Source organism: Ochotona princeps, chromosome 26 (genome assembly GCF_030435755.1).
Source record: "Ochotona princeps isolate mOchPri1 chromosome 26, mOchPri1.hap1, whole genome shotgun sequence".
Taxonomy (NCBI): Eukaryota; Metazoa; Chordata; class Mammalia; order Lagomorpha; family Ochotonidae; genus Ochotona; species Ochotona princeps.
In genome coordinates, this window is record NC_080857.1 from 28165671 (window position 1) to 28187353 (window position 21683).

Genomic DNA, 21683 nt, shown 5'->3' on the forward strand with positions numbered 1-21683 from the left:
TGGGGGTGCAGGATGCCAAAGCATTGGGCCGTCCTCGACTGCCCTCCCAGGCCACAAGCAGGGAGCAGGATGGGAAGTGGAGCTGTCGGGCTTTGAACCTGCACCCATATGGGATCCTGGCGTGTTCAAGGTGAGGACTCTAGCCGCTAGGCCACACCGCCGGGCCCTCTCATTGTTGTTTAAAAAATTTATAACAAAATTTTAAAATTCTTTTTTTAAAGATTTATTTATTTTTACTGCAAAGTCAGATATATAGAGAGAGGAAGAGACAGAGAGCAAGATCTTCCATCCGATGTTTCACTCCCCAAGTGATCACAACGGCCAGAGCTGTGCCAATCCGAAACCAAGAGCCAGGAGCTCTTCCTGGTCTCCCACGTGGGTGCAGGGTCCCAAGGCTTTGGGCCATCCTCGACTGCTTTCCCAGGCCACAAGCAGGGTGTTGGATGGGAAGTGGAGCTGCCGGGATTAGAATCGGCGCCCATATGGGATCCCGGCGTGTTCGAGGCAAGGACTTTAGCCACTATGCCACACCGCCGGGCCCTACTAGGTCACTTTTGAATGAATTAATTTTAATCAATAAATACAGAAAAAATTAATTAATTTACAGCTATATAACAGCAAGACACAGTGAATGTGAATGCACAGGTACTCATAATTTACATGAATAAATATTTCATCAAGAGTTGACACAAACTAGGTAAATATATATCATGGCAAGATTCCTTTACTACATCAGTCTGGTGTGTTTTAATACCCTCAATAATAGATACCAATGTGAATAAAAATAACATCTCAACTAATACAGTCATGTTAAAAAACAGAATGCAAAAAGCATTTCATTAACATTTTTATGTCTATACTAAAAACATAGATCATCATCTTGTTCAACATCCAGGAAAACATTACCTCCAAAGCCAACAAAAAACAGTAACTGCCCCAATGTAGTTTTTTTTTTTTTTTTTTACTTTTTTTCTCTGATAACTTTTTTTTAAATTTATTACATTGCATTATGTGACACAGTTTCATAGGCTCTGGGATTCCCCCATCCCCTCCACACACCCTCCCCCCGTGGTGGATTCCTCCACCTTGTTGCCGTATTACAGTTCAAATTAAGTCGAGATTCTTTCGTTGCAACCATATACCAAGCAGGGATTCCAGCATCTTATTGTCCAGATAAATTCAACAGTTTCTTGGGGAGACCATCTCTGGCAGAGCTGGCAGAATATCAACCCAATCAATTAGAAGCCCCAGCACAACAGCAACAACAATTTACAATATTATGGAATTAATTGACATGGTATTGGGTAATCAATCCTGTCCTCATGTAAGAGATCTAGAAGAAACTCCTGGCTCCTGGTTTCGGATTGGTTCAGCTCTGGCCGCTGCCACCACTGGTGAGTGAGCCAGCTGATAGAAGACGTCTCTCTCCATCTCCTTCACTAACGCTTCCTTTCTAACAAAAAATATTTTTGAAAAAAAAAATCGATTCAAAGATTACATAAGTTGCAGTGTTTTCACAAAATATAAAATCTCAATGATTAAAGCCGTGTGTAGATACACACACAAACATGTAAGGGTGTATCAGAAACAAATTTTCAGATGGTAAAGGACAAGGTCAGAAGAAGCAGAGGAGGAGCTCAGATTGATACGACTGTGTTAGTCACGCTGAGGCTCATGCACAGAATGAAGCTGATGTAATGTGCTTGTCTCATGCATGTCCAATAAGTGTTATTTTTAAAAGTGCTAATGATCCAAAATGTGGATTGCCGCACCTGCAGACGCTAAGTCCCAATGTTTTTCTCTCGTACCAGAACACCTCTCCTAACTTTAAGAGGCAGCATTGCAATCAGAGAAATATTGTAAAACACAAAACACAATTCCATGGCCAGCGCCTGGGAGGAGGTAAGAGGCGTACAGGAAAGCCAACTGAGCAAATAAAAGGACAGTACCCAGTAGGTCCTTTCTGCCACTAGCGTGTAGCAAGGAGGGGTCCCGTGGGCAGTCTGGGACAGTCGTGGGACAGCCTGCTCACATGAGGGAATGATTTGCAGTTCTGCTGGTCAACACTGCCTGGATAAACGGTCATTGGGATTGCTCCTTGCCACAGTTCACTTCTGTCAGGGTCTCTTTAAAGGGCACTGAGACAGAGTAATGATAAAGTTAATTTATACCAGCTAGGGGATCACAAAGACCTAACATCCTTCAAGAGCGGGTGATTTTGTACACTGCACAAAAATAAACGGGTCAGCGCCCATCCAGCACGTTTGAGAACCAGGAAGGGAAGGGGCAGAGCCAGCAGGGGAATAAGGGGTGGTTCCTTTGCTGGACAGCTACTCCCACTAGAGAGCGTGAGCTGGGATGGGAGCAGACCAGATAAGCAGGGCTACAACACCTGTGTGCCTCATGTGGACTAGATCAAGGAAAAGCCAGGCTGGGCAGGTTATTCCTACTGTGCAAACAAAATTAGAGTGGGGAGGCTTTTTTGGGCTTAGCCGCAGCATGAGCTGGCAGAAGCTGGCACTGGGGGCTAATTCTGTCAAGTCAAACCACAGAACCACCTGGAGAGAGCATAATCCAGGAGAGAGAGAAACCTGGGAGGGAAATAGTGGGCTTCTCCCTCTTGGGTTACCACTCCCACTGGAGGGCACCAAAACTAGAACAGGAGCTGGGGTGGCTAGACAGAGAGGCACTCACAACACCCGTGAGGGCTTGATTGTTGAGCTGGTTAGATGGATCTAAGCTTCAATACCCATCGACATGTACGAGAGCCAAATGGGATGTGGGACAGACTGGACTAGTCTGCTACACATTCTGGCAAACCAGGGTAGGGGGCAGGCCTGATGAGGGTTATTGTGGGTCGCTCTGACTGGGCTGCAGCTCCCACTGGTTTATGCAAGGGCCGAGTATGTGCTGGGCAGGACCAGGCTGGACTGCAACACCCATTGGTGTGGAAGACAAGGCTGGAAACAGAACCAGCCCAACAATTGCAACCACCAGCTGATCAGGGCGATGGACTGTGCCGGGCCCTGTGCTTGCTAGTACATACAAAAATCTGGTCTGGGAACACCTCAGACAAAGTTCCTTTTGGGATCTCCCCAAACGAACTGCCAGACTCAGAACCCTAACCAAGAAAAGACAGAAGACAGAACAGGTCAATAAACCACCTCAGCTATATGTTGGCAGTGAAATACCGGGCAAATGGAAACTCTATGATGGACTATGTCAATCAGTGGGTTCTTTAACGACCTCATCATGTTTGGAGTGGCAAGACTGGCAGCAAAACCCTCGGAGCATGCCCCACATCCGGGACTTCGGGTGGGTGGGAAACTGGGTGGGGCTTCTTCCTCAATATCCCCCTTTACCTCAGATACATGAAGGAAACAATATGGAAATAATAGTCTTACCCACTTTCCTATAGCCCTTGAGCCTTTTTACCCAAACTAACTATGTAAAGATTGTCAAAATAAAATAAAAAATGGAAGAAAAAAAATAAACGGGTACCTTTCCAAACAGGCAAAGAGAAGTCTCAGCCTGAAAACAAGCCAAAGGAGCAGAAGAAATACGCCATTGCAGGCCCCGGCCTGAGTGAAGAAGCAGCAGAAATCCTGGGGCCCAGGTGAGGGCGAGCTGTGTGCACGGTTTCCTAGGAGACCGCCAACACTGACGGGATAAAGGCAAGGCGAAAGGCGTCGGGGCGCTCTGGAGCGCGTTGCGTCACGCCGCAGAGGGTGGGGCTGAGGACACGGTTTCCTAGGCGACCGCAGGCCCTAGCCCGGAAGAAGGCGTGGCTAAGGGCCATTCTGCTTTCCGGAGCGCGTTGCGTCACGCCGCAGGGACGGGGTGGGTGTTTCGGTGTCCTGAGCGACAACCTGGCGCTGCCCCTCGGTGGACAGGCTGCTCTGGAGCCATGGGCACTCCGCCGGGCCTGCAGACCGACTACGAGACTCTGCTGAGCCGCTTCCAGGAGCTGGACGGCGTGCGCTTCGCGGGCTTCGCGGAGCTCTGGAGGAACATGAAGTTCGGGACCATCTTCTCGTGAGTGCGTGGGGGGCGCCGCACGCAGCTCGCCGTCCCGGTCTCTGCGCCCTCGGGCAGTGTCCTCCGGACGTGCGCTGTCTCGCCCCGTCTCTGCTGTGGTCCTCCCGGCTTTCCCCAGCCTGGAGCTCCCGGTCCACCTCCCTGCGTGCGCCCTCGCCTCAGGGTCCTCCTCCTCGCCAGGCCCGCGCTCAGCGTCCACCCGTGTGGACTGAGGTGTCCCGTCCCATCTGCTCTCGCCTCCCGAGTTTCAGTGGGGTTGCGGGGTGAGGAGGACCGTAAGAGCCCAGATGCGGAGTCCGAGGGATGGTCCGCTGACTTGTGCCCTCCCACAGGTCACCTGCCTGGACTGACCGGTCCAAGGGAAACAGTGACAGCGCGCAGTGGCGGTGCCGCTTAGTGGAGGTACCTGCCTTAGTGCCCATCACCGTGCGGGCTTGTGTCCTTATTGTCCCTCATCTAGACTGAGCCTTGTAGGGGTAAGGGACTGTTACTTGCGTTAGTGCAGCGTGTATAACTTGAGAAGTCTGAATGAATGAATGAATGAATAAGACTTTGTAGTTGAAACTGTCATGCTAAGTAGAATAGGAAAGTTTTTTCCGGTCATTGTGCAGTGTGCTAGGTGAGTTAGATATCGGAAGGTACCAGTCAAAGACATAAAAAACATTGTATCTTCTGTCTCAGTACCACTTGTAGTGAAAAGCAGTGTGTCGGCAAATTGCTTCTAGTGCTACATTGATTTTTTCCTAATAGGGAAAACCTACAATGAGAAAATAGTGGGGCCACGGGGTGAGTAGCCAAGTGTCTGTAGACATTGTTTTCAAGGTCACCACAACTGCAGTGTAGGTATTTTGGAGTTTGGGAGTATGGTTACAATCTGGGGACCAAATGGCCAGGCCTCTCGGCCCGGTCTCCCCCACCCAGGTGTGCTAGCGCCTATATTTCCCAGCTGCCAGGCTGATCACCTCATTGGTTAGGCTGCTGTTAGGAAATGAACGTCTTGATTGCTTGTGTTTTTATAATATATGAGTAACAATCAGTTTTGCTTGATAAATACTTGGAGAAATCTTAGCCAAGGTTTCATTTTAAATGTAGATTTTTTTTTTTCTGTACTAATATCCAATCCTGCGTAGAAACTGCCAGTACCATGTAATAGTTGTGCAGTCACTTTAAAAAAAAATGCAGTTTTGAGAAAGATATTTACTTTCTCTGTTTTTCAAATTTTTTTATTAATTTAAGACAGCAACAGTGTTAAATTATTATGTCCACAAAAGTACATTTCCTCCTTATTTGGTTGGTTGAGAGTGCGATGGTTTCTGTCCTTCCGCCCTGCCCTCCGTCCTGGGTAGAGATGAGTTTTGCAGGATGTTCCAGTCCTCTGGCTCCCAAGAACAGAGAGGATTTGGTCCAAATCCCTGGGTCCTGGGGAGGATGACATCATAGAGTAAAGGCCATGTTTGTAGTGTAATCACGGCTGTTTAAGTAGGTGCTTTGAAATAGCTTACTTTCTACTGTCCAGTCTGCCCAGTAAAAATAATGTTTTGGAAAGCTACAAGATATTTACCTGATAAACGTATGTGCCTCCGTGTAAAAAGTACAGCAGAAAATGAGCTGTTAGTGCTTCAATCATGAGTGGATCAGGGATGGAGTGTTCGCCAAATTAATGTTATTTACATAAATCCAAAAGATCTTCAGGGAACTCAAGTGGGGAAAAACTGTAGATTTCCTTTTTTTTTTTTTTTGCAAAGATTTATTTATTTTTATTGCAAAGTTAGATAAGATATACAGAGAGGAGAAGAGACAGAGAGGAAGATCTTCCATCCAATGATTCACTCCCCAAGTGGCCACAGTGGTGCTGTGCCGATCCGAAGCCAGGAGCCAGGAACTTTTTCCAGGTCTCCCACATGGGTGCAGGGACCCAAGGCCTTGGGCCGTCCTTGACTGCTTTCCCAGGCCTCAAGCAGGGAGCTAGATGGGAAGCAGGGCTGTCTGGATTAGAACCGGTGCCCATATGGGATCCTGGTGCATTCAAGGCAGGGTCTTCAGCCGTTAGGCCACCGCGCCGGGCACAAGACTTGTAGATTCCACAGTTGCTTTTGCATCCAAGTATCTTTTTGTTCCATTTATCCATGGAATTTTTTTTAATACCTGTTTTTTTTTAATACCTGTTCTGACTGTAATTCATGACTTAACTAATCATACCACATTTTCTTTTTCTTTTCTAGTGGCAAAATGAGAAATTTAGAGAAGAACACATTTACAAAGGAAGCTTTGGCATTGGCTTGGCGATTCTTTTTACCTCCACACACTTTCCAGATCCGGGTTGGTGGCTTATATCTGCTCTACGGACTCTATAACACCCAACTGTGCCAGCCAAAACAAAAGGTCGTTATTTCTTCAGGTGTTTTTCCCAGCAGTAGTGTGAAATACCGTATTTTCAGTTTAAGTTGATTTTAAAAATGCTAACATTTTATATTACGTTTGTGGGAAAACATTTACATTTCCTGTATTTTTTATTGTTGTTTTTGTTAACTTCTTCCTGCTTGCAGATCAGAGTTGCCCTGAAGGATTGGGATGAAGTTTTAAAGTTTCAGCAAGATTTGATAAATGCACAACATCTTGATGCTGCCTACATTTTTCAGAAACTACGACTAGAGAAAGCATTTCACTTTACGGCAATGCCCAAATTGGTATGTTGCCTGAAATAATTGTACATTCAGAATGAGCAGCTTTGTTTCATTTCCCATTAAACAGGTCACTCTCCAGAAAAATACAAACTAGATTGTGGTGTTCACTGCTCACAGCCTCAAGATGCGAGGAGAAAGGTTTTGTGGTTGGGCTTTTTCCTGTATGCAAAATGCAGTATCTACATTCAAAGCAGTGTGTTTTTTGGCTGTCAAATACTAAGCAAATAGCTGTGAGAGATTAGATTTGGCATCTTCTGTATTTACTCAAGCCTTTATCCCAACATCAGAGAAGCCCTGAGGTGGGACCAGGGAGTTCAAAGTGTCAGTTGATGGGAGGTTGGAAGTATTAATGAAATCTGTTATTTCTTCAGTCTTGTGATCATTGACACTGGACAGGAAGAGCCCTAGTTCTGGTTCTGCCATTGGCTGGCTGAGCCTGGAACTCCTTGGAAACTTACCTGAATTTGTTAGTTGTGGCCTGGCATCTAGAGGAGTAGTTAAAAGTTTCATAGTGTTTGGGAAATGTATAAAACTGTTTATGTTTTATCTGTGTTTGCTAACAGTTTTTATGGTTTAGTTGTAATTTACTACTTAAAAAAAAATATCCTTTGAAGCATGCATTTTGAAAGTATTGTCCCATAGCTGTCATACAGAATGAAAAAAAAAATTCAGCGAACGGAAGTTACAGAAGAATTTAAGGATACAGCTGACCGTGTAATGAAACTTATCACTTCTGATGTGCTAGAGGTAAATTTCTTTTGTGCTCTTGAGATTTTTACAGAAATATCTGAATGCCCACTGTGTATTGAGAGGTTCTGCAGTATGCTGATGATTTGTCTAATATAACAAATTACAGAGTGGTTTTCCTTTACAGTATTAGAGCATCCTGATTGTATTAAAAGATCCTAAATGTATAAATCTTGAAACAGAAACAGTAAGTTGTAAAAAACTAAATTTAGACTTATAGGTACTTCAAATACTAAAAGCAATATTGACATTTGATGAGAGAGGTCGTAGAATAGGAGTTTTTTAGCATGGCTTTGAGTTTTTAAATAGTATGCATTTATTTCTTGAGTGTAAAATAAACATCTAAAATCAGGAGTAGATTTTAAAAGAGTTTTACATCTAATATTTTTTGGTCCTTACTTGGGTCTTGTTTACTATTGAGAACAGTCTTCCTTGCACAGATGAGCAGTGTAAGACTTTTGAGTGGGGAAGCATCGTGCTGAAATTAGAACAAAAACCCCACTGCAGGAGAACAGCCTGACCCTGCGCGGTGACACTGCAGTGGCCTGCATCGGGCAGGTGGAGGAGGAGGACCTAGTGCTTTTTCAGCTCCTTGGGGCTTAGTTTTTCTTTCATTAGTATTAACATTCTAATCTTTATTTTGACCAGTTGTCATGAGAATTGAAAGAGGTGATGTATGAATCATGAGTATGACATATGGCACACAGCAAACCCTTATAAATATTACTACTTTTTAATCCCCAACCATAAGTAGTTTTTTTCCCATGTCATCTTTGATCATGTTTGAGTACTAACTGGTCAGTTGTATCGATGATGCTTTTAATTCAGGTGGCAAAATGATTTTTTTTTTTAAAGATTTAATTATTTTTATTGGAAAGTCAGATATACAGAGAGGAAAAGAGACAGATAGGAAGATCTTCTGTCCACTGATCACTCCCCAAGTGGCTGCAACAGCCAAAGTTAAACTGATTGGAGGCCAGGAACCTCTTCCAGGTCTCCCACATGGGTGCAGGGTCCCAAGGCTTTGGGCCATCCACAGCTGCTTTCCCAGGCCACCAGCAGGGAGCTGGAAGGGAAGTGGAGCTGCCAGGATTGGAACCGGCGCCCATATGGAATCCCGGTGCATTCAAGGCCAGGACTTTAGCCTCTAGGCCATCGCGCTGGGCCCTGAGCAAAGATTTTTTTTCCCTTTTTTTTTCTTTATTTTTGACAATCTTTACGTTAATTAGGGCACAAAGATTCAAGGGCTACAGGAAAGTGGGTAAGACTATTTCACATTTTTTTCCTGTATTTGCCTCTTTGGTTGGATGTCTCTGACAGGGGAAGACCTGTTTAATAATAGATGACACCATGAATAGTGTTAGTATCATCAACCATCTTCTATTTCTTTTGCTCCTGAATATTATTATTCAAATAGTGCTGGAACTTGTGGGACAGGCATATTGACTTTGGACATCTGTGGAGGACTGGATGACAGTATTTTGTAAGAATTTCCTGCGAAGTATAGAAAGCTATGCAAATGTTTATAATGTGACAATATTTATTGTAATAATAGTTTTCAGTAGTGATAAGCACTGGTATATTATAGTACAATGACTTTCCTTTTACCTAGAATATAGTTGTTACCCTCACTCCAGGATTTCCCCATAGTAACATACCTTTTCATATCTGTTGGGTTGAATTAGACTCTAGCTCTGAAAAGGAGTCCTCTCCCTACACCGTTGCACTTCTTTGCTTGCAGGGCTGTGCTGGTTTCAGTATACTGTAGAGTCGCGATCCTTATCAGCTCATAGTCACCTAGGGAGCTGGTTGTAGTTTGTGCTGATTTTAACCTTTTTCTCTCTAAGAATTGAAATAAAAGACTGCTCTTTCAACAATAGGAAATGCTGAATGTTCACGATCATTATCAAAAGATGAAGCAGAAAATTTCAGCTGATAAGTCCAAGCCCGACAAAGCCCTGAGCTTGATAAAAGATGATTTTTTTGACTCGATTAAGAACATAGTTTTGGAGCATCAGCAGTGGCAAGAAGACAGAAAGGTAAGGCCCTGCTGTATTCCATGCCTCCTCTCATATTCCAATAACGTGTGGATGTGAGCGACGGGGTTGTGGGCCGTATTGCTGCGTGGCTGCTCTTCTAGCTCTGTGATGCCTGGTAACTTTAAAGTTGGAATTCACATGGACTGTTTAAGGAATGCATGAGAGAGCGAGAGCGAATGCTTCTGCCCACTGGCCCACTCCCCTAAACGCCTGCAGTGGCAGGACCGGGCCAGGCTCGTCCATGTGGAGTGGAGGCAGCTAACCTGCTAAGTAAAATGCCTGTCCCTGTGTTTTTATAGAGAACTAAATCATTCAGTCTGTTATGCCACAAGTTGATTAGCACCTTTATAATTCGTCTTCCTGAGGTTGTGTTCTGGCAGTCCTTAGACCAGTTCTTATAATCGCACAGTGTTGTTCTTAACATCGTTTTAAAATTTTGAATTAGTTACCAATATTTAAATATTTCTGAACTTCACCTAAAATTGTAGACAACCAACTTTTTCTGCAAATCAGAAGGAGCTGGACCTGTAGTATTGATCGGTTTCCTGTCTGTGGTCACTCCCTCACAGACAGGGCACACACTTCTGTTTCCCAGAGTCCCTGTCTTCCATGGTTTGTCCATTTGCATCAACATGAATTTTCAGTTTAGTTTTCTGATTCACGTGTGTTGAGGAGGACCGTCTGTACTCCACGCTAGCCTTTTAAGCTGGAGACATTTTCACTCTGGAAACCTGAATTTCTTACATCTTATGTTGGTGTGTACTTGCTGGAAGAAATGAAAGTGAAGGATATCATTTTTCAGTGTTCATCCTGTCTGATACTGTGTCAGTTTCCACATTACTCAGTTGATAGTATATATTTCAGGAAGCTTTGCTGCCACTTTTGGCTCTCTTACAGCTGACTCATTGTTTCAGAAAGAGAAACAAGGAAATTGACAGGTGATGAGAGTTTTAGGCACTAGGAAATAATTTGATTCTGCTACATTTAAATAAGAGCATATTTTAAATGATCAAATTCCTCTAAGTGGTACAAATAGGCATTTAATGTAAAAACATGTATTTCTTTAGCAAAGTGTTCATTAGACATGATTAAAACTGTTAAAAACTTTAGGAAAGTAAAATAACCAACTTTTTAGTACAAATGTATTACAAACTAGTCTTCATTAGTTAGGAGGCTTTATATATTGTGTTCCTGGATTTTAGGTCTGATCTGAATGTGGATGGGGACCCTTGCTGCATAGGCATGGTGCATGCTTTTCAGTATTAAAAGAAATTCTCACTTTTCTAAAATTGATTTGCAATGACTTGAAAAGTATCTGTGTGGTATGTGTATGTATAAAACATTTTTGCTCTTTCAGAATCCTCCCCTAAAAACAAAAGATGGAGAAGAAAAGAGGCAGGAGCATTCGCAAGAATCAGAGGTCAGCAAACCCTGCTGTGGTTGCTTGTGGGGCACATGCTTGTGTAACTTCTTGTCACTTTATATGTACCAGGGAGGCTACATAGTAAATATTACGGCCCTAGCTAGCATCATAATGAATCTCATGGGAAATTCAGAGCCCTGGGCTCTTCAAAAGCTCACGTGTTCTTTCCTGGAAGCCCATGAAGGATCACATCCGGGATGGGTTGGGGTGCGAATGTCAATGTTTTCCAGCCAGAAAAGGTAAAGGTGATGCTGCCAGGTCCCCTCTGGTCTTTGAGAAGCAAGATCAGGCTCTTGTGATACGCGCATCTTTGACCATCGTGGACCCCAGGCTTCTGTGTATGCTCCCTGCCTCCAGTCTGCAACGCCTTGGTGGGTGGGAACGGGAGCATCTTTGGGCAAAGGCAGATAAGAGTGACAATCAAGGCGTCTGCCAGATCACAAGATTTCATCCCTGTTATCCTTTTTAGTCTTGAATGAAAATCAGCAGGAGCTGGGAGGATGATGTCATTGGCAGCTGCTCTATCTGCCAGAAAATGTCGTGTCTGGAACCAGTCACTGTTCCCCTGCCTTCTGGTGCGGATTGCACTGTTGCTAACAGATCCTTAGCTGTTGCTGATTTCACCTGAGGGTTGTGTGACTTACCTTCTCCCCCTCCTGTTTCTTTTACTTCCAGGGATGTGAAAGGGCAAAATCATTAGCAAAAATCAAGTCCAGGGCCTTTTCATTTGTTGTTCAGGTAAGTTATCTCTGCAGTAAGGTAACTTGGAAATTCTCTGGGTGCTTGTTCAGTAATATTTTAGTTTTTCAACAAAGTAATGTGTGTATAAAGCTTAAAAAAAAAAACAAAACCCAAATACCCTAGAGCTTCTGACGGCCAGCCCCATCCCTGCTCTGCTGCTTGCCTTCCTGTGTCCTGAACATCATGATGCACCCACTTCCAGCTTTTCTCTTTTAGCTATTGTTGTTGGTACTTATCTGACGTTTTGACACCATTTTCATTGTTTTCTTCTTACTTCTGTTAGTCCTCGTTTTGGAATGTTTTGATGTTTCTCATTATAGCTCGGGTTCTGAAATTTCATGGTAATGTAACTTGGTGTAAGTTTGTTTTTGTTCAACTGGCTTGGCATTCCTGACAAATTTCCTAATATCTCATCCTAGGCAATTTTTTGTTGTTTATTCTTTCCTGCATTTTTTTAAAAGACTCAGGTGGTTTTATTGGAGAGGCAGATACACAGAGAAAGGGAAATACAGAGAGAAAGATCTTCCATCTGCCGGTTCCCTCCCTACGTGACCACAGTGGCCAGAGCTGAGCCAGTCAAACCAGGAGCTTCTTCCAGGTCTCCCGCATGGGTGCAGGGTCCCAAGGCTTTGGGCCGTCCTCAGCTGCTTTCCCAGGCCACAAGCAGGGAGCAGGATGGGAAGTGGAGCAGCCAGGACTTGAACCAGTGCCCGTATAGGATCCCAGCATGTGCAAGGCGAGAACTTTAGCCACTAGGCTACTGTGCTGGGCCCCTTCCCTGCATTTTTTTGTTGTTGTTGCCTTGAACTTTGTTTATTTTTCCTTTCATTTTCCTTTTTTTTTTTATTGTATTTTTAATTGATGTCTGTTTTCCTCTTTTCATGGGGGTTGCTTAAACTTAACCTTCTATGAACAATTATATTTTAAAACTTCTAGTAACATTTTTCATTTCTAAGAGTTTCTTCTTCTCTAAATGTTTCCCTTCTTTATTCAAAGAAATGTATTCTCCTGCTGCCCCTTGCAGGAAAACAGTATCATTTCTCTTAAATATATTAATGACAGTTTTCTAAAATTTTCTCTCGTTTCTTTAGAGTTCCTTTCCTTCTGTTTCTTTGGATCTCTAATTTTACTGTCTTTTTCCCAAAAGGATTAAAAAGCGTCAGATGTCTTTCCTTATTTAAAAGTAGCCTCAAGAAGACACAGCTGTTGGAACCCCACATTCTGTGTTCTTGGCTGTTCGTGTTGCCAGGGAGCAGCTTGGTGCTCCCGTGTCTGGGAGAGGAGGGTGCGGGGAAAGCTGGTCCGCAGGTGCTGTGGGAGCCTGCAGAGGGTGCCAGCGGGAGGTTCTGGGTCACCACACACCCCACCGCCCAGCCTTCCTGCCAGGCTTCCTCTGTGCAGGTGGCTAGGTTTTAGCCACCTCCATCCTGTGCTATGCTCACTGGGCCACCTCCTGACCTCCAGAATTTTGTGGTGTTTACACTTGTGCTGTATCCTCTTATCTCTGCCTTTCTGGGTTTATGCATTTTTTTTCTTCTCCAGTTTTTTTTGTGGAGTTCAGAAAAGAAAAAAACACACAGATTAATGTGTGATCACATTTTTTCTGTTTTTCACAAATCTCAGAATGTTTATTCTGTGTTGTAGAAATAAAAATTAATAAATTAAGAAGTAACTAGATTTGTTGAGGGTTTTTTACTGTACCCCAATAAACTGAGTTACAAAATACTGTTGAATGAACAGTAAATGATCAGTAAATTATCCCAAAGTCATTTAAGCAAGAACTTCTTTCATACATACAATGTGATGTAAATTGATGCTCAATATGGTAGTCTTCATATTATGAAACATTTCAGTCATTAAATCATTATAAGTTACAAATGCCTATAAATTGTTATGTATGCCTTTTTGCATGGTTATGGGTTTCCCTTTTATTGAGGCAGAGGTGGTACTGGATGACTGCTTATTAACAATTCTGAACACTGTTCTGCCTGCGTGGCGTTAACTGAAAACTTGGCTTCAGGAAATGAATTCACTGATGCAGCTAAACTGTCCTTCCTGCCTTAGCTCAGACAGCAACCTCGTGAGGACTGACCTCGTTTGTCACCATTCATGAGACTTTCACCACCTTCAAGTGCTGCTCATTTCCGGGTTTAGCCTTCCATGGAAAGAGCATTTCTCCTTTCTAATCTGAGAGATTCTCAAAAAAGTTCATGAAAAATGTGTGTGAAAACCTGCCTGTAATTCCAGTGTACAAAATTTTTTAAAGGTTTATTTATTTGTAAGAGAGGTTTTTTCATCTGCTGGATCACTACCCAAATCTGCGTTATGTACAATGCTGGGAGCCTGGAACTCCATCCAGGTTACTCGTGTGTGGCAGGGACCTAAGCTCTTCGGACGTTTTCCACTGCTTTCCCAAGCGTACGGCAGGGCACTGGATCAGAAGTGGAGCAGCTGGTATTTGAACCAGCACCCATATGGGATGCCAATGTTGCCGCTGTTGGCTTAGCCAGCTAAACCACAATGATAGCCCGTAAACTTCTCTCAATTCTATTTTCCACAGATTTCTTTTGAAGGACCCTCATGTTTAAGCAATTCTAAAGTAGATTCCATCTTTAGTAACAATACAAATTTACCAAAATATTGTATTTCCTCATCTTTATGTAGTTTGCTTTTTTCTGTCTTACCTGTTGGGTTCATTTATAATTCATGTGGCTAATTGGATTTTAACTCTAAGGCTTCCAAATCAAGAAGGCATCGACAAGTCAGGCTTGACTCTTCTGACTCTGATTCTGCATCTAATAAAGGACAAAACGAAGCAGTTAAGAGAAAAAGAAGGAAAGAAACCTTGAAGTCAGCAGGAAGGAAGAAGGTGTCCTCTAGGAGCAAAGGTAAGTCCTGAAGGTCTTCCCGTGACTCAGCACAGGATGGCGGGGACTCAGCCCAGGACGGCGGGTCTTGTTCTCTCTACCCTGCATCTGGGTTGCTTAATTAGCAATGACAGACTTGTTTTAGGACATTGAGATACTTGTCCAGGAGAGCTGTCTAATTCATTCTGCCCTCCATGGTACTTGATGTCTGCTGTAGGCCTCAATGAACTGGTTGCCATGTCCCCCATGAGCATCTGGGTATACTGTCCTTCACACAGGCCTCAGCACCCAAGGAGACACGATTCTTGGCAGATGCACTCCACGGTCAGACTACATAGCCTGTGATTTTCACCATGGTTGGAGTTTGGAGTCCAGTGATCCAGTTGGGGAACGGGGTTCCCAAAGAAACTTCACCAAAGGCTACCCCAACCTGGCTCCTGTGTGAGCCTAAAAGTGTGGAGTCTGGCTCAGTCCATCACCCATACGCATTCACTGGTGGCTGCAGTCACCTGGTCAGTTCTGTCCCCAGCCTTAGCTCATATGCAAACCAATGGATGCTGCAGCCCAGCCTAACCTTGGCCACCATACCTGGCCCTCACACATACCAGTGGGAACTGCAGCCTAGTCAGAGCAACCCCCAACAGCCCCCACTAGGCCTGCCCCCAGCCCTGGTTCCTGTGTGTGCCGGTATGTGTAGCAAACTGAACCAGTCTGTCCCACATCTCATTCAGCTCTCATACATGTAATGGGCATTGAAGCCTGGCTCAACTCAACTGACCACACTATCCGGCCCATACTCATGCTGGCGGGTGCCACTGTCTGTCCAGCCAGGCCCACCCCCTAGCCCTGGTTCTCATGCTTATGGTAGGATCTGCAGCCCATCTGAAGAGGTGCCCACTGTTTTCCCTGCTAGGCCCACTTCCAGCTCAGTATCTTTGCACTTTCCAAGTGGTTCTGGAGTCTAGCCTGACAGGGCTTGCCTCCATTCCCAGTACTTGCCAGCTGATGCTGCAGCGAAGCCTAGCCAGCCTGTACTTACTCTGGCTCATGCATGCACCAGTGGGTATCATTGCTTAGCCTAGCCTGGCTGTCCCCCTAACTCAGCTCACATGCAGGCCAAAAGGTGGTGTAGCCCTACCCAGCCTGGTCTGCACCCAGTCCCAACTCTCATGCTCACCAGCAGGAGTCCCCACAGCTCCCTTGCTGGGCTCTGCCTGTATCTCAGGTCTCACATGTGCTGGTGGGAGCTCCCCAGTCTGGCATGGCTAGTCTCACCTCAGCATCCATCCACCAGTGCTGCAGCCTGGGTCAGCCCAACCTGCCCTCAGTTCCAGCTCATGCTAGCAGGTACTACAGCCTAGCTCAGCCCTGCCAGCGCCCAGCCCCCCAGACTGTGTTGTGACAGAGGAGTTCCCTAAGCTGCTGTATCAGGACACCTCCCAGTGGCAGATCTTGTACACACCAGTGGGTCCTTGGCGCAGCCTGACCCGGCCTACCTCATGTCCTGACAGGAACAGCAGCCTTGCCCAACCTACCCACCCCCATTTCTGGCTCTTACTGTTAGATGCTACAGCCCAGCCACCCCTGGCCAACCCCCAAACCCAGCTCTCGTGGTTCAGTGGGTGCTGGAAACCTAGCCCAGCCTGTCCTACACTTACCATGGCTCTTGTAAGCATAAGTGGGTGCTGGAGACTAGCCCAGTCTGGCATACCCTAGACCCAGTCCACACCCATGTCAAAGGATGCTACAGCCATGTCCAGCCCAGTTTGCTAGCCACTTTCTGGCTGGCTGTTGCATTCACCATCAGGGCCGTCCCCTTAGTTCCCCACCCAAGCATTCTCCCAGCCACAGATCTTGCACATGCCCATTGTAGTTCTGACCCAGCCCAGCGTAACCAATCACCCAGTGTGCCCTTTGCCATTAGATGCTACAGCCTGGCTTGGCCTGGCCTGCCAGCAATCCCAACTCGCTAATGAGTGCTGCAGCTTAGCCCTGCCTAGCCTGCTCCCATCCTGGCTTCCACACATGTCAGTATGCTATGGTTGGCCTGACCCTTCATGGTCTACCCCCTAAAGAGCCAACCCACACACCTGCCGACAAGTGAAGTAGCCCTTCCCAGGCTGACCGACACCAAGTCCTGACTCACATGCTTACCACAGAGAGCTATGGGCCACTAGTGGAGTTCCTCAAGTTTCTCCCGCAGGCGTACTCGCAGACCCAGATCTCACATGTGCCAGTGGCTGCTAGGCCCTTACCCAGCAGTCTGCCTTCCAGTGTTAGTTTTTTGTGTGCTGGTGGATGTTGCGGCCCAACCCACCCCACACACAGTTCTTGGATGGTGCCTGCTAGTGCTACATACAGCCTGGACCAGCTTGGCCTCTTCTCAACCCAATACCCATGAGTGTTGTTGAATTGCCTGGTCATGCCTAGCTCAGCCTGTCACCAGTCCAGCCCTCAAGCAAACCAGCTGGTATGGCAGTCCCACAGGGGTGAGCCCCCGGTCCCCCACAGAATCTGCTTCCAGACCCAGTTCTGTTGTGAGCTGGTTAGTGTCTTATCCCAGCCTAACATGGTCAGCCCCCTACCCCAACACTCACTGGATATACTGTGGTGGAGTCCTGCCAGGCAGGCCCCCTAGCTGTGACTTTTGTGTGTGTCAGTAGGTGGTGGTTGATTGCAGCAATCCCAGCTCAGGTCTCCCATGTGGATGGGTGTATTGGTTTGGCCCCAAAATGTCCTCCAGTTTCCTCCTCTAAACCACTGGATCTCAGTCCCCTCATTTACTTGTAAGTGCTGTAGCCAGGTTGGTGGAAGTCCCCTGGAAGTACTTCTCACCTGTCACATACTCCCTCAACGGTCTTCCCTCCCACACATCTCCAGACCACTTCCCTGAGCAATCTACAGTCCTCCCCTTTCCTGGTTCTCTGTTGGTGTGCTGTGCCAGCCTGGTACCTGCCCGTCTACCCAGGCCCATGCACACATATGGATGAGTCCCCAGACCCTGTTTGTTGGTGTGCTGACATCTGCCCCGCAATGTATCTTTAAAAAAGAAAATAGCATAGGCTAGGCAACTATGCCAGGACACAGATTTGGCATTAACCAGGTCCAGGATGCCCGCCAGCTGTTTAGCTGCTTCTCTCCCAGCACTGTAACATTTGCCTAGGTACAGAGCAACCCTAGGCCGTTGCCCACAGCTGGGCAATGTCCCTAACAATTGCCTAGGTACAGAGCAACCCTAGGCCGTTGCCCACAGCTGGGCAATGTCCGTTTCAATACTGTTTTTGCTACATCTCATGGGTTTTGATATTTTTGTTTTTATTTTCATTTCTTTACAAGTTTTTTTCTTATTTCTTCAGTGACACATAGGACATACAAAATTTACTTTTTTAAAAAATGTTCTAATTCTGCTTAGTAAAATACATTATGTTCTTTATGTATCTTACTTCCTACAGTGTATTTTTAATCTCTATAACTAGAAAAATAATCAAATGTATTCTGTTTAACTTTCAAGAATACTTTATTCTGCAAATAATTTAATTTCATCTGATCCACCGGTAGATAAGTTCTGTAAGATTGTTCATAGGGATTTTGAAAGTCACCAGCATTAATATAGCTGGACATGGTTGTAAGATTGTGAAAAAATATGAATACTTTTTAATAGATTATACTAATAATAGTTTGTCTTCAATAAATATAACTATGTAGGTTGAAAGTTTTAGAAAGCTACATGGCTAGCTTACAGATCACATGAAAAACACCAAACTTAGGCCAAAGGGGGCTGCAAATAAGGCAGGCTCCTTCTCTCATGACGTAATGGGAAATCTGTGACTTTTTGAATTTAAGTATATAGTTACTGTTTATTTTTTTTTTTAAGATTTATTTATTTTTATTGCAAAGTCAAATTTACAGAGAGAAGGAGAGACAGAACTTCCATCCGCTGGTTCACTCCCCAAGTAGCCATAATGGTTGGTGCTGAGCCAGTCTGAAACCAGGTACCAGGAGCTTCTTCTAGGTCTCCCAGGCGGTCTAAGGTCTCAAGGCTTTGGCCATCCCTGACTGCTTTCCCAGGCCACAAGCAGGGAGTTGGATGGGAAGCAGAGCTACGGGACATGAACCAGCACCCACATGGGATCCCTGAATGTGCAAGGCAAGGACTTTAGCCACTAGGCTTACTGTTTCTTTTTTCTCGCCTCTGTGTTTGGAATGTTATTCCAAATGTTATGAAATGAAAATCTGTTACTCTGTGAAGTGTCCAGCATCTGTGTGTTCAGATAGAAAGCATAAATGTAAGAAAAACCTAACTCTCTTAATGTTGACTGGTACATATTAGCCTTGTTTACTCTAAGAAAGACTGTGTGATAAAATAGTTGAACTCTTATATAGTCATTTGGTAAGTTTTTGTTGAGACTCCACTATATGCCAGGCCATTTTACATGCCATGATACTGAGCTGAATCATCAAAACAAACAGAAGTATGTCCTTGTAGCACATACATTCTAGCATTCAGAAGAAGACCAGAAAGACACAAATGAATGAACATGTCAGGTGGCAGACATGTTGTGCAGAAGCTGCCGCACAAGGAGTCGTGGGTGGAGCTTTAGGGTTGCTCTGGGGATACTGTGTGCTACATAGCACCTGATGAGTCAGGGCGTTTGGTCCGTATGACAGGATGTTTCTCCATAGAACAGAAATAGGTACAGAAAACCTTGTGTTTTGGAAACAAAATCAGTGGCAAATTTGGACTAGAGAAATAAAATAGATTTCATGGCCAAAAAAAAGTGTTATCTCTAATTCAACTTTAAAATTTACAGATCGTGATTAATTCATTTGATATAGTTGAAATCACACACATACTATTTTCTGTTGTCTACATATGCACCCGTTGTGTGTGATAAAGACTGCATTTATCTCCTGTATTTAGCTAATTTTGTGTCCTCTTTTTTCTGCTTATTTAATATTCTGAGATTGTGTTCAAGCTGAGATAGAATATTTAATGTTTTGAAAATATGTGTATTCTAGAATGCATATTTTGGTTTACCATTACAATTTGAATTATCAGTTTAAATTTCCAATTTTTGTGTTGCAACGATGACATCATTTGTCTAAAGGCTTCTCAAAGGTATATACTGTGTTTTCATATAAAATCATCTTCCAAATATCTTGTAATATTTTCAGGTAACGAACGGAGTGTACGTAAGGAAGATAAATCTTTACGTCTGAGCATGCCTGTCATTGAAGAAGAGGAGGAGAATGAAACTTGTAATGAGCAAGGTACAGAGGGAGTTTTTGAGAAAACATACACCATCAGGCATGCTGGCCAAGGCCCTGCTCTGATCCTGGTCGCTGCCCTGGGTCCCAGCGCTCCTTTGAGTTTAGCTCACTGGAGACTTCCTGGGTGGATGGTGCCGTTAGTCACGATGCTCACACATTAACAGTGTGAATGACAGGTGTGGATTCCCCTGAGGGGTTGTGCAGTTTTCGCTGCGAGGAAATGCACCCCCACGCACACCCTGCCGACTGGCTTGCCCTGCTTCCGGTCCTAGCTGCCACTCTCTTCCCAGGAATCCTTTCTTCTGAGTTGTTCCCTTTTCCTGCCGTCCGCCTGTTGTTTTTCGCTGGTGGGTCTGTTCGTGTTTCTGTGCTTGTGTTTCTCTGTGATGATCGGTGACCTTCAGGTTCAGGCTGTTTCTGGAATGTTGGATTTGCTCTACTCTGGTAACCAGACAGATGTGTGGTACTCATGCTTGGGCTAACATTTCAGGTTTCATGGAAATGCACTTTCCACATTTTAGCTGTGGTCTGGTGCTTTTCAGGTGTGGCACAGTTGGTCATTGCCAGTTGCAGGGAAGTCAGACACAGTAAAAAAGCAGCATCGTAAGTTAGAAAGATGCAGGGAGTCTGAGATCCTGCTCAGTCGATTTCCCACCATGTCTGTGAGATTAAGATCTTACCATTGCAGTGGAGGCAGCAAGGTTTTTAAACTGCACCGTCATTTTTAAGGAAAAAGCTAATTTGTGTGAGGATTTTAAAATATTCGCTGAAAATTAGAGTTAAAACTTGGCTCAAGCAGTTAGGTGCCTGCCTGCCTTGTGGGAAATGTGAATTGAGTTGCTAGGTCCTGGCTTCAGCCTGGCCTGTGCTTACCTTGTGTGGGTATTTAGAGAGAGAAACACATGGCAACACTTGGTTGTGTCCTCTCTCTTTCCCTCCCTCCCTCTCTTTCTTTGTCCCCTAAGTAAATAAATGTTCTCTAAGGTATCCATTTTGATTCCAAAATATTTGGAATCCATGCATATAGTTTTAATTCATGTTTTTATTAATTTATTAAAGATACTTCATGTATGATATGTCAGACTGAAGAATTCTTATTGAAACTTTACTGTGAGAGCATTCTAGTGTATTTTATAAGGTAAACTTTTATGTAGTTTAAATGCATAATATCAAATATTATTTAAATGTCACTTTTTATATAATCATGTCATGCTCTTTATGTCTTTAGAGTTCCGCGTGCCCAAGAGGAAAAGAAAACACTGAGTAAACCGTCAGATGTGTGGGAGCTGGTGTTGGCACACTCTGCCACACTTGGGACCCCCAGATACCATCAGTGGACTGCTGATCCGAGTCCTGGTTACCCCTGCTGATGTGTCTGGGAAACAGCAGATTATGGATGAAGAACTTGAAGAACTTGATCTCCCACCATGCACCTGGGGGACGGATAGATCTCGTAATCCATGGTTCACTCACCCAGCCCTGAGTGTGACCATTTGGGAATGAACAAGCTGATACAAGGTCAGTCTCTTTCTCTCTGTCTGTCTCTCACTCTGTCACTGTGCCTTTCAGATAATAAACAGGTCTTTAATTTATAAAAACAGCCTGGTGTGGAATTTTGAGTTTGAGCTTTCTGACAGAAAAAGACTATTTTTTGCCAGTGTTAAAGTATTCCAGGAAACTGCAGATTATTTTTTGAAATGGGAAATTAAATAAAAGACTTATTTATTTTTATTGGAAAATCATATTTACAGAGAAGGAGAGACAAAGATCTTCCATTCGCTGGATCACTCCCAAACTGGCCACAACAGCCAGAGCTGAATAATCCGAAGCCAGGAGCTGGAAGCTTCTTCTGGGTCTCCCATGCAGGTGCAGG

At 44.6% G+C, this 21683-nt stretch overlaps 1 protein-coding gene and 1 long non-coding RNA gene across 2 annotated transcripts in view; one reads left to right on the top strand and one right to left on the bottom strand.

The window, feature by feature from the left end:
- Positions 1-3561, bottom strand: part of LOC131478042 (uncharacterized) — a 28473-nt gene extending 24912 nt beyond the window's left edge. The window contains exon 1 of the long non-coding RNA XR_009244276.1: positions 3502-3561. This is a non-coding gene — a long non-coding RNA (uncharacterized LOC131478042). The remainder of the gene's footprint in view (positions 1-3501) is intronic.
- A 141-nt stretch (positions 3562-3702) lies between these two features.
- On the top strand, positions 3703-21293 carry SNAPC1 (small nuclear RNA activating complex polypeptide 1). The gene is made up of 10 exons (XM_004597649.3): positions 3703-4035; positions 6261-6420; positions 6585-6725; positions 7365-7469; positions 9350-9508; positions 10866-10928; positions 11607-11669; positions 14407-14560; positions 19715-19810; positions 21039-21293. The coding sequence occupies exons 1-10, from the start codon at positions 3908-3910 to the stop codon at positions 21071-21073; spliced, it is 1104 nt and encodes a 367-aa protein (XP_004597706.2). The 5' UTR covers positions 3703-3907; the 3' UTR covers positions 21074-21293.
- Positions 21294-21683: the final 390 nt, after the last annotated feature.

What these genes read in the sequence shown, in the direction of transcription:
- SNAPC1 (XM_004597649.3), top strand. Translation starts at nt 3,908, where the DNA reads ATGGGCACTCCGCCGGGCCTGCAGACCGACTACGAGACTCTGCTGAGC. An exon ending in AGTGGCAAGAAGACAGAAAG is followed by an intron (nt 9,509 to 10,865) that starts GTAAGGCCCTGC and finishes TTGCTCTTTCAG; the next exon opens with AATCCTCCCCTAAAAACAAA. An exon ending in CCTTTTCATTTGTTGTTCAG is followed by an intron (nt 11,670 to 14,406) that starts GTAAGTTATCTC and finishes TTTAACTCTAAG; the next exon opens with GCTTCCAAATCAAGAAGGCA.